This window comes from Ptychodera flava, chromosome 13 (genome assembly GCF_041260155.1).
Source record: "Ptychodera flava strain L36383 chromosome 13, AS_Pfla_20210202, whole genome shotgun sequence".
NCBI lineage: Eukaryota > Metazoa > Hemichordata > Enteropneusta > Ptychoderidae > Ptychodera > Ptychodera flava.
Genome location: NC_091940.1, coordinates 27,270,658 through 27,289,905, shown reverse-complemented (window position 1 = coordinate 27,289,905; position 19,248 = coordinate 27,270,658). Strand labels below are relative to the sequence as shown.

General features: G+C 38.6%; 1 protein-coding gene across 1 annotated transcript; it reads left to right on the top strand.

Moving 5' to 3' along the window:
• Positions 1-147: 147 nt before the first annotated feature.
• Positions 148-18,074, top strand: LOC139148024 (magnesium-dependent phosphatase 1-like). The gene is made up of 6 exons (XM_070719287.1): positions 148-498; positions 2,557-2,617; positions 4,794-4,904; positions 9,403-9,510; positions 10,333-10,418; positions 17,606-18,074. Exons 1-6 carry the CDS (start codon positions 444-446, stop codon positions 17,713-17,715), a joined length of 531 nt encoding a protein of 176 aa, XP_070575388.1. The 5' UTR covers positions 148-443; the 3' UTR covers positions 17,716-18,074.
• The last annotated feature ends 1,174 nt before the right edge of the window (positions 18,075-19,248 follow it).

Genomic DNA, 19,248 nt, shown 5'->3' with positions numbered 1-19,248 from the left:
GTGTTCCAGTGTTTCTTCTTGGCGACAAATATGGCATTTCCCATCACTTAAATTTTAAACTTTTTTTTTAATACTGAAGGTGGGCCTATCAAAAGAGCGCCCCCACTGATTGGAAATTTGATTTAGTTGGCGCAGTGCTGGCGCAGCGGAATTCTCTGTGAGGTATACTCCCAATCTGATTCCTATGCTATCCGTAAGTAAGTAGGATAGTAAGTAAACGTGTGTTAGCTCAGGTCACAGGTCCGTGGAGTTGTGGCTCAAGTCGGTATTTAGGTAAGTACCGGCGTGTATCGACGTGGCGTAGCCGAGTATAAGCTACGTGAAAGCGAAGTAAATGCACAGTCTACGGTGACTTTACGGCGGATATAGGGCGTCTGGGCGATCGTCAAGTTCCCGGGGCGGGGAAGAAGGTTGCATGGTACATTTGGTGACCAACTCCAAGCATGGATTCCATAGTTTTCCCAGCAATTGTTCCCGCATTGGTTGTCTTTGATCTCGGTAAGTAACTTAATAAGGCACAACCACGGAACTAAATTTTTCGGCATCTGCTTTTTCATTCAGGAAGTTGGTTTTTTTTTCATATATTTTAATAATGATTAAATGATGCAAATATTTTCAACAACATTTAATCAACACACAGTCGTCGTCCGTGTTTCTCGAGGGTGTATGGTCTGACCGACAAACAATTGCACAACCAGAGACTAGGAGGGTAACGTCATCTTCGAAATCACTCCATCTTCGTTGGTGTCAGCTTGTTTCTCGGTAATAATCCAGACCAGCCGTGTCTTTATGCAGCGACACAGACTAAGCTCAGGCCCGGCTACATACGTGGTCTCTACTACCTCCATGGTAGTAGGTTCATGGTTGAACCATGAACCTACTGTGGTAGGTTCATGGTTGAAGTGATATGCAAGAACCAAATTCCGTAACAAAAATTGATGAAATAACCATTAAAATACTCATTACTGTTACTTGTTTTGAAATTTAACAACTGCTTGATGATGTTACTGTCGGTATAATGCAATCAGTGTTTGCAATGGTTTGCAAGCTTAAAGGTAATTTGCAGATTAGGCTACAGTGTTCAGAGGAAATTTATGCAATGTAAATCATGAAATTTCCAACAAATCTATGAAAGTTCCAGTACTGTAATTTCCGACACTTTGTTTATAACGCTGCAGTTAATCTCATCAAGAGTTAGTATTCATCATCACATTCATCATCATCATCTTCATCATCATCATCTTCATCATCATCATCTTCGTCATCATCTTCATCATCATCATCTTCATCATCATCATCTTCATCGTCATCATCATCATCATCATCTTCATCATCATCATCTTCATCATCCTGTCGGTACCATCATCCATCAACGTACATTAACAGCATACCACTCATATCATCAGTGCTTTGACCAACAGAAAGTTTGTGTCTATGTCCAGGAAAGATGTTCCAATAACAACTACTGTTATGAAGCAACAAAGCTGAATTCGTAAATTCTTCACAACAAGCAAAGAGGAAAGACATGTTGGCATTTATTAACCTGTTCATCCCCAGCACCTTGTAAACAGGTCCACAATCACCATTGATGACAATCACGTTGGACCAGACCATTTTGGTGAAAGGGTGCAATGAAAGCAAAACTGTATGGAACGCACACATCTGTGTCTGAGATGCATGAAACGCTTGTCAGTCTGGCAAACCTTTGCATAATTGACATCGCTTGAGTCGGTGACTTATCGCCATGGTTTGACCCAAACCCATTGTTATCAATGTTGAGTGTGTAAGGGTAAGCAGGTCCAGTTAGAATGTGCCTCAGGACAAGTTGTAAGGACACTCTAATTTCATCAATATTTTCAACTGCTATCAGGACCTCATTTTAGACTTGGTTCGAGTCTGTGATTTGTGAATGTTTGAGTGGAGTGAACGCGACGATTTGTGTTTTATTTCCATGTGAAACGCGTGAGTGGAGTGGACGCTATACAGGGGAGTTTCACCCGGAATGAATCCGGCAGAAACTAACTCACTACTGCGTAGACTCAAAGGTAACGCATTACATCACTGGGAAAACCTGGCATGGGCTGCCAAATTCCGAATAGGTTTAACTTGTTCGAAATAGGAGAGACAAGAGAAACTATTGTAAATGATTTTATTTTTTCAATATTCACCGACTTGAACCAAGTCTAGACCTCATACTGAACCTTGAAGTAAATTAAGTTCCTCCTGTCTTGTCTTCATGAAAATAAAAAAAAATATTTTTTTTCCATTATAAAGTTAAAATAGGGGTATACCGGTGACTTTCAACTATTGATAAAGTTTAGGTCATTAATGTGTTTCTAGTTCTCTAATCCAAAAGATTGCACGGTGACCGGTGTTTTTCTTCTTAATTCTGAACAAGCATGGTTCCCTTGAGCAAAGTATGGTCAAAAATTTAAAACTTAAAAATTTAATACAAGATAATCCTCAGGGTTTATATTATCTGTGCTTTTATTGTCATCTTTTGATTTCACAGAAATTAATCATCTAACATTTCTTTTACATTGTCCTGTTTTACAGATTACACGCTATGGCCATTCTGGGTTGATACGCATTATGATCTACCATTCAAGAAACTCAGGTTTTAGTCATTACGTTATCTTTCTTACCTTCTCCTTGCCTTCCAGCTCTGCTACAAATCATTTGGTCACAATAAGGGGCAGCCAATTAGCCTCTTGTGAAAAATTGTTTTAAGATATGAATATGCTATTCTGATGCATTTTCAACCAAGTCAAAATTTGGATGAGAAAAAAATAGCTGTTTGTTACTGTCCTTCTACCCACTGAGTTACCCTTCTGTCAGCTCCTTACCAGAAAATATCCAACGATCCCTTCATACTCCCCACTGATAAACTCCCAACTTCCCTCTCTACCATCTCTTTAGGGGCCATCGATAATAAAAGCTGACGCACAAGAAACGTAATTCCTTCGTTTTACTTGAATCCCCCTCCCTCCCCCCTCAAAACGAAAGTTCTTATGCGAAATCAATTTCGTATTATGATGCTGTTTCTGACAAACCCACACGCACCTCTCCATCCGCACCCCTGTGAAAAAATACCGGAAGGGCACATGTATTTCGCAGGTAGGAAAATGTTTCACATACATGTTTTACGTTGAAAAACCATATTAAACACCCATTGCCTGGTCATGAGGGCTATAGTGCCCGTCTATTACCCCGAGGGGCCATGTGTTACCAGAAACACATCGCTATTCCCCGAGGCCATAGGCCGAGGGGTATAGCGATGTGTTTCTGGTAACACACGACCACGAGGGGTAATAGACGAGCGCTATAGCCCGAATAAAGACCAGGCTATAGGTGTTTTATAACACACCACATGCTCATGTTGTATTGTTATATAGTTTTTTAATGTGTTTGGATATTTTGCACCGCAACAATCCATTGTAACAAGTTTACTGGGCGATGTTTCCACAGCGGTTTCAGTTGTACGTTGTACCACTTTCTTTCAAAAAATATTCTAAGCATACCTAGCGACATCCTTAGTTGTACTTTAATCTTTTCGTATGATGAGCTGTTCAAGTTCCTATGCTGTTAGAATGTTGGAAAATGTTGGAAAATCTGTTTTAGAGAATGTGTCGTCACCTATCCCGGACGCACATCACGTTCTAGTCACCCGCCATTGTTGCAAAGCTGCAGACGACACTACGGTCACGTGACCGGGCACTCTTCCAAATTTGGTCAGAACTCTTTCCCTAGGGAAATAGCTTTTCAAAAAATACCCTCTGACGTCACTTTTGTCGATTTGGTGGGGACTAGACGTATCTATTTTCTCGTCACGTGACGTATTCTGGCGAATCGCGACACAGAATGAGCATGTGGTGTGTTATAAAAGTTTTTATTTGACCTTTCGTTGTCTTTTCTGTCTCCGTATTTTGTGGTCATTCTGTTCTTGATAAACGCAAAGGTAGTTTTGTGTTCTCGCTGCAAAGTCGCACTTCAAAAACAATAGAAAATCCTTATGCGATTTTGATGCACACAAAACGAAATGTGCTTTTTAGCCCTACCCCCTAAATGAAAGAATTACGTTTGTCGTGCGTCAGCTTTTATTGTCAACAGCCCCTTACTACATGCTTGTTCCTTCACCATCGGCAAATTCTACCCAAAGAAATTAAATAATACTCACCATCCCTCGTGTAATAGGCCTTTTTCAAGTTACTCATTGAGCAATATAATGATAATTCCCTACCAAACCTGCTTAGAAACAAATCACCCACCACCCAGCAAGAAATGCTTACAAACAGCTTTTTTGATGGACAGGTTTATTGGATGCCCGTTTATAATTCCCTTGAAAGAAGAGTGCAAATCTCTTATCATAGGACAGCATTGCACACACTTGAGTGAAGAGTGCATACCAACCTAAGCAGTTTTCTTAAAATTTAAAAGTAATGAAAAACACATTTCTGAGAACACTAGCTGGTATTTTTGGATTAAAATATATCAACAATTGAATTGATTGTTCACTGCATCCCACTTGATAGATATTCTGGCTGAAATTGTATGTCCTTTCATTTGATCAGTTCACGTAAAGAAGTTGTAGATATCTCGGTGTGACCGTAAATAATTCTGTAAACACTAGACACGTGTTTGTGTCCATAGAAATGTTCTAGAATAACATTAAGTGTGATGTATTCTCATGAATGTACACTCACAGTTTTAATGTAAAGTATTTGCATAGAAATTTGAAAGTGTTTACCAACTGTTATTTGATCAAAAACCTCATAAATTTGGTATTTTTGTAGCAATGGTAAAGTCATCGACAGGAGGAAGCGAGAGATGAAGCTGCATGAAGACGTTGTACCAATTCTGCAAGCAATCAAAGCGAAAGGAATCAAAATTGCCGCTGCTTCAAGGTATCTAGACTGAAAGGTCAGTCGCTCGAGGGCGCTCCCTAAGAGGAGGAGCGTAGAGAGCGCCCTCAAGGGACTGATCCTCTGGTCTACAAGGTATAGTGTATGACCTAGTACTTTCCCTTAGAAATGGGACTTTGCCAAACTTTAGTGGTGAAAGTGTTAAACACGTACAACTGGTAGAAGCCTGCTACTATGTCGTAAGCTGCGTATCATGACAGCTAGTATTATGCTTCTCAACACAGTTTCAAATCTCATTGCATTATCTATCTTCATCAACTAGTGTGCCTGGCCTTCTAGGTTGAAGTAGTACGCACCTCAAAAGTGAAAGACTGAATAGTTTTTTTCTCAAACTTTCCTTAATGAAACTTAAAATATTCCCTCGCCAAATAAAGAATAATGATTAGGGGTCGCTGTGCAAAGTTTGGTTCTAGCGAAACAAACTACCTATTATTTAATGATACTTAAAATTTAAAATGTCTGCCATCCCAGAGTTGCAACACAAGATGTAAAATAAGCCCCCAAAAGTGGCAGATCAGAAAATTATTGAAAAAATTTGAGAGTCAGAATATCTGTCCATGTGGTGCATTTTACCTTCAAGTGACTTAATTCTATCTCAAGAAAGGTCTCTCTGATGGAAGAAAATTATACACATACTGGTATACAGGACTGAAGCAATTTCCAGAATTAACCCGAAGACTTCTAGGTCATAGGTCACACCGCTCATCCCCTTTGTCACCCTTACCGTTTGTTCAATACTAAGTACGAGCGTAAAGTTGGCGTCATACTCATCCTCATCCCCAGCCTCAGGGGTCACGTGAAAATGAGGATTAGGATGATGCTACAGCATCAGCTTCACCGGCGTCAGATCCGATTATTCCTGACTGCGTCTGGTGGAATGATAAGTGTAAAAACGACTGTAAAAATGTGCTCCAAGTTTCATATCACTGTAAATGTTAATTAAAACACGGTTGTGTTTGTATTTCATAATATTTAGTAACTCCTCTTAAGGTAAAGGGCGACGAATTCGGACGCGCACACGCTTTAGAACATTTCTGCGCAGATTTAACTTCAGCCTGCCGCAAATGGGTTATTTTGTAGCGCATGTATTTAACATCACCTGTCATTGTTGAAATTGCGCTTTTACCTAATTTTTTGACCCAGTCTCTCAGAAATACATGTGACCTTTAACCTTTTCATATTTTGACCCCCTAGGAAGCTGGTTTTTATTCAATATTAACATTTCTCTTCCATTTACATGGCGCATATTACCCATTCACCTGGAGATTTTGTAAAAAGTAGCGTGGTGACACCCTTTTATTAAAAGTGTAAACTAAATGGTATTATGTCAGGATTTTATTCGCCAAGTTTGGTCAAAATGACACCATTCAAAGCGACAGGAAGAAAGTTCGAAAATTATGTAGTGATATAATTTCGATATTGTCATTTTGTAATCGGTACTTATGTTAAAATTTCTTTACAAACATCATGAAAACTATACATTCTATAGATATGGATCTTAATTCTTGGTATTTATTAAAATTAACTCATTTGCTACGCGTTTTATAATTGCTTTCTTTAGTCTAAGTGAATTATATCATTTTTATTTATTTCTAACGACGCCATTTTAACGTCCGTTTCCATGGAAACAAGCATGGTGACCCCCATTTTTTATTTCATTTTTGGACTTGCACAACTTCCAAGAATATTTGTGCAAAGTTTCAAGAAAATGACACCACAACCTAATTTTGACGTAATTCGTAGTACTTCACCTTAATATCCGTTTCTCACTATGTAGTTACAACACAACAGAATGCTATATGTTTAATATGTCTAATTTTCAGGCCTGAAGTCATACAAGTTCATTATTTTATATGTTCTCTAAATAATTGGGACTTTTATATCGCCTCTCATGGTGGCGATTTTTCCACATTTCGAACCGTGGACACCCTTTTTGCATCAATTTTTGTGATTCTCCAAGAGCTCTGACATCCTTGTATGTATCTGTAGTAAGAAGCAGATGAGAGTACTGCTCTGTGGTCTGGTCTCCAAACTGTCAATATTTGAGTGACCATGTTCAGAAAGTTCAAAAAAGCTTTCTGAAATATATGTGTTTGAAGTTTATTGGGTACTATAATAGTGATTACAAACAGTCCTGTATGCATTTTAATCTCCCCTCTCTCTCACTTCGGTTGAAGGTTTTCGATCTAACTTTTTTAAACGGAATAGTTTCAGGGATATTTTCTTGTCTCTATCATTTATATCAATTTCCATTTTATGCACCATTAAGATGCCTCAGGGCCCCATCTTTATTGGAAGTTCCATGTTGCAGGTTGAATCTTAGAAAATATGCTTTTTAATCCCAAGGTCTATTACACTGTGTAATGACATTTCTGTGGGTATTTTTTTAGTCCCCACCAAACCTATAAGTCCCCTATCCGGGGGGGACTTATAGGTTTGGTCATTTCCGTGCGTGTGTGCGTGCGTGCGTGCGTGCGTGCGTGCGTGCGTGCGTCCGTCCGCTCACGCAGATATCTCAGAGATGCCTGAAGCGATTTCATTCAAACTTGGTACAAGGATTACTTCATATGTCATACAGATGCACCTCGATTCGTTTTGTGATACGATCCAATATGGCTGCCAGTGGCCATTTTATTACGATTTTTTCATGTACAGAGCCATAATTCAGGCATGTTTCAACTGATTTTATTCAAAGTTGGTACAAGGACATTGACCAATGTCATAGATATGCATGCAAATTTGTTTTGTGATACGATCCAATATGGCCGCCAGGCGGCCATTTTATTGCGATTTTTTCATGTACAGAGCCATAACTCAGGCAAGTTTCTACAGATTTTATTCAAAGCTGGTACAAGGACATTGACCAATGTCATAGCTATGCACATCATGATACGATCCAATATGGCCGTCGTGCGGCCATTTTGTTACGATTTTTTCATGTACGGAGCCATAACTCAGGCATATCTCAACCAATTTCATTCAAACTTGGTACAAGGACATTGACCTATGTCATACATATGCACGTCAATTTGTTTTGTGATACGATCCAATATGGCCGCCAGGTGGCCATTTTATTACGATTTTTTTCATGTACAGAGCCATAACTCAGGCATGTTTCTACAGATTTTATTCAAAGCTGGTACAAGGACATTGACCAATGTCATAGCTATGCACATCAATTTGTTTTGTGATACGATCCAATATGGCCGCCAGGCGGCCATTTTGTCACGATTTTTTCCTGTACAGAGCCATAACTCAGGCATATCTCAACCAATTTCATTCAAAATTGGTACAAGGACATTGACCTATGTCATACATATGCACGTCAATTTGTTTTGTGATACGATCCAATATGGCCGCCAGCAGGCGGCCATTTTATTACGATTTTTTCATGTACAGAGCCATAACTCAGGCATGTTTCTACAGATTTTATTCAAAGCTGGTACAAGGACATTGACCAATGTCATAGCTATACACATCAATTTGTTTTGTGATACGATCCAATATGGCTGCCGTGCGGCCATTTTGTTACGATTTTTTCATGTACAGAGCCATAACTCAGGCATATCTCAACCAATTTTATTCAAACTTGGTACAACGACATTGACCTATGTCATACATATGCACATTGATTTGTTTTGTGATTCGATCCAATATGGCCACCATGTGGCCATTTTATTACAATTTTTTCATCTCCTGAACTACAACTCAGACATGTATCAATCGAATTTATTCAAAAGTATATTTATCACAGACCTAATGAAGAGGACTCTATCCTCTCTGAGGACCTGTAATCAAAGCACCCATTAACAAGTGGGGACTGTGTCATCAACGATGACTTGTTTACCTAGTACTGCTTTTAAGACGTTTGTGTACAGATGTTTTTATTCTTAGGGTCCTTTCTCTGTTTTCATTCTGTGCATATTGTATTCTTAGTTTTTATTTGTTTGTTGATATTGTACTGTTTGCTTGTTTGTTTGTTTGTTTGTTTGTATTTATTTTCTCAGAGTCTGTTATTGGGCCTTTTGGCCTGTTGACCCATCTGATAAATAAATAAATAGATAGATAAATAAAATAAAATTTTGGGAAAGTTTTATCGCAAGAGTTGACAGGACACCAACAAACACACCCACTGATCATGGACTGAAAATTATGAACACTACCAAAAAACTAGTCTTTATGAGATAATTTCCCAATAAAATATTACCTGCCAACCAGTTTTGTGATTCAAAAGAAAGTTGTGAAAGAACGGACTTGTTATTTATTAAAATTGTGGGCGAATTTTATCATTTATCCGTCATCACGTAGCGTAACTTCAGCAATCTTCAGATACAACGCTGAAGCTGATGCTGAGTAGCGTCATTTTCAGCGTCAGCTAGAAAGGTCACTTGAAGATGAGGCTTACGCCAACTTTACACTGGTACACCAAGTTACACTTTTATAGTTGCAATTAATATTTATGACCATTGTCTCACTGCAGGACGGAGTCGCCTCCAGACGCAAAAGCACTACTGAAACTGTATGATATTGATAAGTATTTTGACTACAAAGAAATTTATCCAGGGAAAAAAACGACCCATTTTAAGAGGTGTGTAGTAGTAACTTGATTTTTTTTATCTCATCATGCAGTATACACAGCCACCATAATCACACCATTGTTATGACCTGAATTAAACATTGTTACCCCAACATATATAGTTTTTACCGGTATGGTGCGTACTAGTTTTATCATCATTAGGCAATAGTATCGTACAGTACAATGGAAAATACTTGCTCTATATATCTGTCCGTTACTGCTTGGGTCTCTTTTTGCCCATTGAAACAAGAACAAAAGTGATTATTGTAAGTTGTCTATTTGTGAAAAGAATCATCGGCAGATTACAGAAAAGATGTCAGTCGATAAAATTCCATGTTTTGCAATGAAGTGATGATGACTTTGTTGAAAGTGAGCAATGTGAAAGGGTGATCTTACTACCTACCTAAACAGTGAAAGGTGGTTCTGCATTTTGCCGTGACAAAACTTCATAAATCTCATGAAGATAAAAGAAACAGTTAAAATTTCAGTTCTGCATTGTTGTGGTTCGCCGAACAGCTTTTGTAGACATGTGTCCAGCTGTATTTCCTGAGCACTGAGATCCCAACAGCATTAGAAACAAGAGGGTGGAAAAAAAACCCCAGAAATGATTGAGCAAACTTGTCTGTCAGTGAACAGCATATCTTGCTTATTGCTTTCTGAAATACCAGGACTTGTATCAAAATACTCGCCTTCATAATCATGTTGTCAGTTTTCTTCAGTCCCTGCATAAGAACTTCAATACTCTAAAAAAGTAAAGCTGTATACATGTAGATACAGACTTTCTGGTCAAACTAAGTCAGTTCTAAATTGACCAGCAATTTTCACTCTTCCAAGGTTTCAAGACGCCATGAAAGTTCCTTATGAAGATATGCTGTTCTTTGATGATGAAGGAAGGAACATTCGTGATATTGGTGCAATAGGTGAGTATTCAGCTGTGACAGATTAACATTCACATGAAAGTATCAATTCAGCCGTATCATACACAACAGACTATACACATTAAGGTAGTCTGTGTATCGAAAATGAAAGACCTAATTTTTGTGCAAACTTTCCTCAAAATAACTTTCAAACATTCTCTTTCAAAATCAAGAATAAAAATTTGGGGTCACTGTTCAAATTTTGGTACTAGAGAAACAAATTATCCAAAACCACCCATATTTGACATTCAAAATGGCCGCCATCCCTGTGTTGTCTATTTGGGGGAAAATAAATTTCCAATTTTCACAAGACTGAGCCAGTGAAAACTTTATTTACTCCATAAGCTTCAAAATGAGCCCCGCAAGTGGTAGGCCAAAAGAATATTGTAAGAGGTTGAAAATACCGATTAGTCGGCAGTTAGGTTAGGCACAGTCCCTCTATCCACCGGTCTGGAAACGCCTATTGTAAAAGGTGTCAATCACCTAGACAGCACAGCCGAACTGCGATACGAGGGCCAGTCAGGTGATAATGCGTAGCTTGGGTTTGTCCTGCATGCCACAGTCCCCGATTGTGTGTACGCTTTTCTCGAATTTTCGCTGTTTTTGGCTCTATTAAGTGTTCTGCGTCTATCTACGACACAAAGACAGAAATCATCATATCAGGGGTTTCATTAAGAGCCGGCAGCCGGCGAAATTGACGGTTACTCTCACGATTTTGCCGGCTACTTTTTCGGAAAATTTGAACTCTTTCATCGCTGAAATATTTTTTACCTTCTTAAATGATACGGACAAGTTTCACAAACTGTGTAGTCAAACTTTGCAACGGCTTTTATGTGAAACAAAATTTACAAGACGAGCGACTACTACGATCGCCTTGTACTACGATGCAGCACGGTCGGTCTTGGCGTATACTGCCTTAATAATAATCAGAATTGTAACGGACGATTCTAATTGGCTACCTGAAATGCTGATCCCGATGTGGAGACCTTTATATACGCCAATGAAAACGTGCGTACTACACCTGTCGGCTGTCATTAGCTCAATTCAAAATGGTCGATGAACAAATGAAGACGGAAGCGATCGCAAGGTCAAGCTTCTCTGTACGATCTTCAGTTTTGAGCTGGACCAAGAAACAAGAGAAGGATAATTACGTGGATTTAAACTGTTTTCGAAGACAATGACCTGATTTTTTTCTCACGAAAACTTCCCGATTACAGTTCGAATTTTAGTAAGCCGACGTGCGTTGCACCGTGGTAGGCGTAAATGTCAAGGTATATAACCAGCTGGACGTATTATATGTACTGCTTTTCGGTCTATCGACGCCAATAAAAACGTCACCCAGAGAGTGGTTAAAATACGATCAGACCTCTAAAATTCACTTCAAAAGCGATCGTCAGGTTAAATCCAAATGTGAGCTTCTGAACGTACAAATTTTCATATCCTATATCAAGGTTCTTACTTTGCATACCCATATAGTCAAATAACCTTGAGGGTCTTTGATTCTATTTGCGAAATATGGTAATGATTGTCATTTTTTATCGTTATTGTTAAATAAATTATCCTTTTTACCTCCCCAGTGGTATAAAAGTTCTTCATCTACAGATTGCCATACCAAACATCAGGGTTCTTACATTAATTTTTAAAGCATAACATTATACATTAATGAAAATTTTCTCATTTACTGTGCTTAAAATATCAGTGTTTCATCCAGGATGGCATCAACAAGGGGGATTTCCCCCTTTAATAGAAAATTTCGGGGGGATTTCACCAGTTCATGTGTTCTACTTGTACCTCTACATTTCATTGGGGGGATGGTCCGCCTTGACAAATTAATTGGGGTGCCAACATTTCAACAGAGGGGCAATCCCCTAACCCCTGTCTAGATGTAACACTTATAACATCGTCTACAATATCAAATTTATATCATTAATAATAGTGAATTATTATAGTTTACCTCCCAAAAGCATAGAGGTTCTTAGGTTCTAAGACTTCAGTTTTCTTTGTTCAAAATATCGTCAACATTACCACATTTTATTATTTGTAATTATGAATTATCATATTTAGGCCTAATCTCCCAGGTAAAATGGCTTTTTATGATATGAACACAAATTGCCCTGGAACACTGCTGACCATTCTCCTGAAAATACCAGAAATTCATGTGACTGTGAGCTGGAAAAAGTGAATTTTAACTCATTTTTCAGGGTTTCCGGCCTTCGGTATCCCGGACGCTCCCCCACGACGACCGCTTTGTGGTCATGGCAGCTGCAAGCCGCCTACTTTTTCATTCTGGCCCCCTACTTCAAAACTTAATGAAACCCCTGCATATCCTGAAACCGGTGTGTGTTTTTGGTGATCCTTATCCCATCGTAAATGATGATAGTCTGCGATAATTTCTGGGGTTGACCTCTGCGAGTGTGTTGACGTACATAGCACAGGCAACGGCTGGAATCACACCGGAAAATTGTGGTCCCTTTCTCTTGCAATGCTAGTAGTCAGTGTCTCCAAATATGATCTAAATATGTTTTCTGTGTAATATTCTGTGAAATCATGTCTGTTAACTGAGCAGAATAGGAAAGACAACTGCAGAAATGCATGTAGATTTTAGTTGTGTGGTCGCACACTTTCCCATGGAGTGTCAATATGGCAAACTCTCGATACGTACGCTCGCTCAGGCACGGCTGGAAACACACCGGAAAATTTGTCATCCCTTTCTCTTGCAATGCTAGTAGTCAGTGCCTCCAAATATGATCTAAATATGTTTTCTGTGTAATATTCTGTGAAATTATGTCTGTTAACTGAGCAGAATAGGAACGACAACTGCAGAAATGCACGTAGATTTTATTCGCATATTTTCCCATGTAGCGTCAATATGGCGAACTCTCGATACGTACGCTCGCGCTCAGGCACAGTAAATACCTTTTACAAAATGCTATCATGTCAACACAATAACAAGTTCGGTAATGAACTACTCAGCTGTCGATGTTAATATTCAGCTGATTTTGCCTGTCTTCTTGATTTCGGGCAATAGTCCATGACACTTGCGAACAGTGCGTGGCCATTTTGTTTTTCGATCGTGATCATAATGCAACCATAATGTGTCATCCCTTTCAAGCTTTATCTAGAGGGGCAACGTTACCCATTTAATGAAAAAATAAATTGTTTAGTGTTTCTAAAGGGAACAAGTTGTAATGTTTTGTGATATTCTGAAAATAACAACCCACAAACGTCATGTTTTTGAACGATCACATTGCGGCTGTCATAGGATCGTGGGGTAGCGACATTGATATAACGGCCAGTTGAACATTGTCAGTGTCCTTTGTTTAAGGTGTGAATCGTGTGTTTGTTCATATCACGAAGTGTCACAAAGAAACCAGCCACGTTTCCAGACCGGTGGATAGAGGGACTGTGGGTTAGGCTAGGTCAAAGAGGGATCGTGGCTAGGTCAAATTATTTATACCATAATGGCATGCTTTTGTTTTCATCAACAAGCAGCTATGTTGATATCAGTGTGTCCTTAACTCTTGCTGTTCTTGAACTCCTGGAGTCAATTTACGGATTTCTTGAAATCTCCTTGAATCTGCCTTACATTTATACGTTTAAAGGTATACTGTCACCTGTTCCAATTTTGCCACAGTTACCATGGAAAGAGAAAATCTAAACCAATCACAGATTTTAAGCGGGTGGCCGCTTTTTAAAAGCAGCCCCCTCGCATGAGCATTTTGAATATCAAGGAACGCCCCTTTGACCATATATGGGCATATTTAGATTACAGGTGACTGTATACCTTTAATATGTGAAATTTTATGAGTCAAAGAGAATATCACATTGCATCATATTGGTTCATCGGGTAAACTGGTCAATATCGTTCCTCTCGTGGTTCGCCAGTCGTATTTGAAAATAATGGCAACAGTTCGTCCTTCACGCGTATCATGCTGAATGGTGGGAATTATGTTGGTACGATGTTTTAGGGATTTTTTGACCAAGAACAGAGTATTTTCACCACTTAGCGATGCCTTTGAGAAAAGGAAGAAGAATTACCGTGTGTCATAAATTCAATTTTTCACCATAGACATCAAATCTAATATGAATGAATGTATGAACTGTCGCCACAGTAATTGTGTTGAATTGCATCATTAGCAGTGTTGATTTTGATGTAACTCTATGAAATGGGTTTTAGTTTCTGAATTGCAATTATTGTAATATCTGTCACAATGCCATGGAAATTGCTCATTTTGAACTGTTTTTATGATTCTTAGGGTCAAGGCTGACTACTCAGTATATATGTGCAAGCTGGTGAAATACTGTAAAAAAATATCCTTTAGCAAGCAATGCTATTTTAGCTAATTTGGAAATTCAAGGGTTTACCAATTTAAGATGCAGCTTTTCAAACATTTTCCTTCATAGAAAATGATCAAAGTGTCTTTGTAGATACCAGTAAATTAAGAACCAATTCGATTCAAATTCCAATTTCACTGAAAAAGCATGCAGCTAATTCACAGTGTCTTACAAGTATACAAAATCACCTGGTCTGTAAGACACTACAATATATATAATACACAATTCGGGGCAGATGAATATTCCACATTGATAAAGAACCATTAGCATAAAATTTCAATACTGAAACAATGCTCATTAATATAATTTGCATAAATAAAAACTAATCTGCCCAGCATCTTGCACTTATAGCTACAGTAACAAATCATCTCTGCCTTAGCACTAACACAACACTGCACTTGTTTTTTCAGATATATATATTTTTTTGAAATTGAAAGGATCTTTGCACTAGAATTTGTGGGAAACAGAGATTATGCTGATGAACCAATACAGATAATAATCCAACCTCAGCAATATTCTGCAAATCTTTTCCTTAAAGGTATACTGTTACCTGTTCCAATTTTGCCACAGTACCAGTAACCATGGAAAAAGAAAATCTAACCAATCACAAGATTTCAAGCTGGTGGCCGCTTTTTAAAAACAGCGCCCTCATGTTGGCATTTGGAATACCAAGAAACATCCCTTTGACCATATAATGGCATATTTAGATTACAGGTGACTGTAATGCGCTGCAAACTAAAAGTTTTAAAATTTTGCTTATACATTTCCACAAGGAAATTATAAACTGCTTTCTGTCAAAATCGAGAATAGACATACGGGGTGATGTTTGAAATCTTGGCATCAGAGAAACAACTTTTCAAAAATTCACTGATCTTTGAAATTCAATATTGCCACCATCTATTGTACAGGAAAAAGTTGAACTTTCAATTTTCACAAAAACGAGACTGAAAATCTCCATCTGCTCTACAGACCTCAAGATGACTTTACTCAAGAAGCAAACCACCAAAGTTTTGTAAAATTTTAGAGTCGGAATATCTGTCTCCGAGGTGCATTCTTCTGTAATCTGTTGACTTCTTGTAGCAGACAATGACTACCTCTTTCCATGTTATGGTAGACTCCACTAAATATATATATATATATATATATATATATATATATATATATATACTTAAGCAATAATGCACCCCCTCCCGGCTCATAATGGACAAAAGCAAACTTTGCACGCCATAATGTACGAGGCGAAGCCGAGTACATTATGGAGTGCAAAGTTTGCTTGAGTCCATTATGGGCCGGGAGGGGGTGCATTATTGCTATTATTTTATAGTTTTGGCAATGCCAGTGAATTTGTAGTTGTAGAAAACGAATAAAAAAGGAATTTTAACGAGTTTGAAGCCAGCGCAGTGAGCGTCGTCCAGCATGATCGGCCCTGACTCTGTACATATTACATGCACTCCACACTGCACAGTGCACTGCACTGAACACGCACGTTCAGCACAAAAAAAGGACCAGCACTTTCACGGTTCATTTTGAATTGAAAACGATGTATTTTCGAGGGAAATGAAAAGTAACTGCATCCCTACCGTCTATATCAAACTTGAAACATCACCTTTAAATATCATGCCATTCAAAAAATCGACACGGTGAAATGCCAGAGATGAAGAAAACGGAATGTTCATGCATCGACATCAGCATGATCAGCGAGCTGCATGCCATGGTATCAGCTGATCAATACGATCATTATTATGTCGCTAGTAGTACAGTATTCATTACAAACGATATCAACAGAGTTCAACATTGTTATTCAAATGTTTATATTTCAATAATAACTGTGTCTATAAATTTAATTTTCGATGGCTCCTTGGAAGAGCTATTTTATTTCGGCGAACGACAGAACTTGACGTAAACGGGTGCTTGAAAGGTACAGTTGACAAACATACTAGAAGGTTTCGGTACCGTCGCCATATCGAGAACAAGGCAAGGTAAAATCACAGACGTGGAGAAAAAAACAATGAATGAAAGTTGTCTCCGATTACAGTCAGTGCATCAGAATTAGGTGGCCGAGATGTTAGATCAACGGAGAGTCCACGGTCGTCATGATTGTTGGTAGTAGCTGACCTTGGACCGAGACTTTGAATGGCTCCGTAGTAATTTCCGTAGACACTTCCGGTCAAGGTTGATGACAGCAAGCTGCCGTTGTTGGCCCGTTTACGGCTGGTTCGAGTAGCCTTTCACGCTTGCATAGTTTACATGGCCACTGACATACATAATATGCCATGTGTCAAACCCAGTATCGTCTAGGAGTTTGCAAACGTACTGAGTTCTGTTTCACCTATACCAAGCGAACCATGTTGTAAACAAACCATGGATGTCTATTTTTTACATCCATGAACAAACGTAGTACATGTACAACCAGCGTATCGGACGGGGACTGCATGCTGAGCGCCAGCCAGACAGACGGCAAGTGCGTGCGTGAGGACTCATAAAATGTAATAAATCGTACAGTAAGACATTATTATCAATATTGTGAACCATTGTCAAGATTTATAGTTTTGTGTATTACATGGTTTATCCGATATTTCCCCTCCTTTTAAATGCGCAGTCCTATTTTCGTTTTTCCAAAAAAACCTTGCTCGCTGTGGGGCCGCAGTGCTGAATAATGGAATACATTATCAGTAATAATGTATGGATATGACGTCACAAAATTCACTGGTATTGACAAAGCTATAATATAATTACTAATAATAACTTACTAATAAATACTACAGTATTTTAATGGTAGAACATTATTCAAAAAAAGCAAATAGTGTTTAGTGTTTTTCAGTAAATCCATGATTCTGTCTGTCTGTCACCTCCAGGTGTGACGTGCATCTTTATAGATGAGGATATTGGACTTACTAAGGCTGTATTTGAAGATGGGCTGCAGCAATTTGCCAAGAATAAGAGCAAAAAGACACAAGGGCTTTAATGACAAAGAAGAGAGCACCTGAGCTCAGTTATTATTGTATCACTGCTTGCATAGTGGAGCTGGGTCTCATACTGATGTCTGTACAAATAAAATATTAGTATGCTGTAATTTTCAGTTAATGTAAACAAACACCCATGTCAACAGTCTGAAGAGGAGAGTTTTATTTTTGTTGAGTATTCAGAATGAATTTTTTAATTTCTAACTTTCTTTTAAGGACTGTTACATACAGAGTATGAGATTTTCTGAATCAAAAGCTTTTTTCAGTGGCAATCTGAATCAAAGGCTTTTTTTAGTGGCAGAGAGATCAGTCAGGGTGTACATGTACAAATACCCAGATTAAATTATATACAAAGTTACAATTGTATCTTACTCTTTTTCATTTTTGTCAGTCTGTGGTACATTTGAGCTGTGTAGAAGTACCTGATTTTGTTCGAATTTTTGCTTGAAGATACATGAACAGATTTCCATGTGTGTATTGGTACAAGTACGTGAAAAACAACAAAAGGATATCGGATATAATTTCTGCATGTCTATATTCTACATATATTGTTACGGCTCATCTGTTCATGTTTTGTGCAATATATAGGTACATCTGTTTGTATGCTGAAGTGGGTGACAGCGATCAATGTTTGACTGCATACCAGTGAAATAGACAGTAGTCTTCCCCCTCCACTGTCTGTGGTGTAATGAGTTGCTGGACTTGAATGTTATTAATGCTTGTTATGGCCTACACATGCCAATGCGGGGTAATGAGTTTATTAATTTGAAACATGGTGGTGTCATATGATGCTCTACGAGATAAATTTTGAAATTCAGTAATACCAATAAACCTATTATATATTATGTCCTACTTTGCATTTATATTGTTGTTTCAAGGGAGTAACCACATCTGCCATACACTCCTTCTCCTCCTGCCCCCCCCCCCCCCCCATCACCCTTTATTTGGCATCAAGCTGCCAGAATTCATGGCTAAGGCCACACCCTCGTATATGTACACAGCTGGCAGCATATTGCAGACAGATCTCATTGGCATGTGAAGATACAGAAATGTATGATTGGGAATGTCATATATCCAAAGAGGGCGTATCAGCATGTAGGTTTGTACCATACAGTCTTTGGGAAAGATAAACTGTAGATGTATGTCTGTGTACACAGTTTAGCTGTTTCACCCCCAAATTTCCTGTGAACAGGTCCGGTCCCTATTGATTGATAAATGGGCCTGGACCATACCATGGTCATGAGAGGGTTAGATGACTGGCTAAGTGACGGAGCTCCTTTGACAAGTGCCCTCTACCTCCTCAGATTTAGAAGTAAATTCAGGAGTTTTCTTGAAATTTCCCCAAATCAGCCCTGTACAAGTTCAAGAAGAATTTTCTTGAGAACATTCTCAGAGTCGGTAGCATATTAAATTGGCATGGAAGAAAGAAGTGATGCATACATGCCATACTCCTCAAGATATTTTCTCTCTGCCCTGTCAGGAACCATGCAACTAAGAGGGAGCTGGGGCTACTTTCAAAGACAAAGTCACTGTCA

Bases quoted from the DNA above. Each gene is read 5' to 3' on its own strand.
- LOC139148024 (XM_070719287.1), top strand. From the start codon at position 444: ATGGATTCCATAGTTTTCCCAGCAATTGTTCCCGCATTGGTTGTCTTT. The intron at 499-2,556 runs GTAAGTAACTTA...CCTGTTTTACAG, and splicing joins ATTGGTTGTCTTTGATCTCG to ATTACACGCTATGGCCATTC. The intron at 2,618-4,793 runs GTTTTAGTCATT...GTATTTTTGTAG, and splicing joins CTACCATTCAAGAAACTCAG to CAATGGTAAAGTCATCGACA.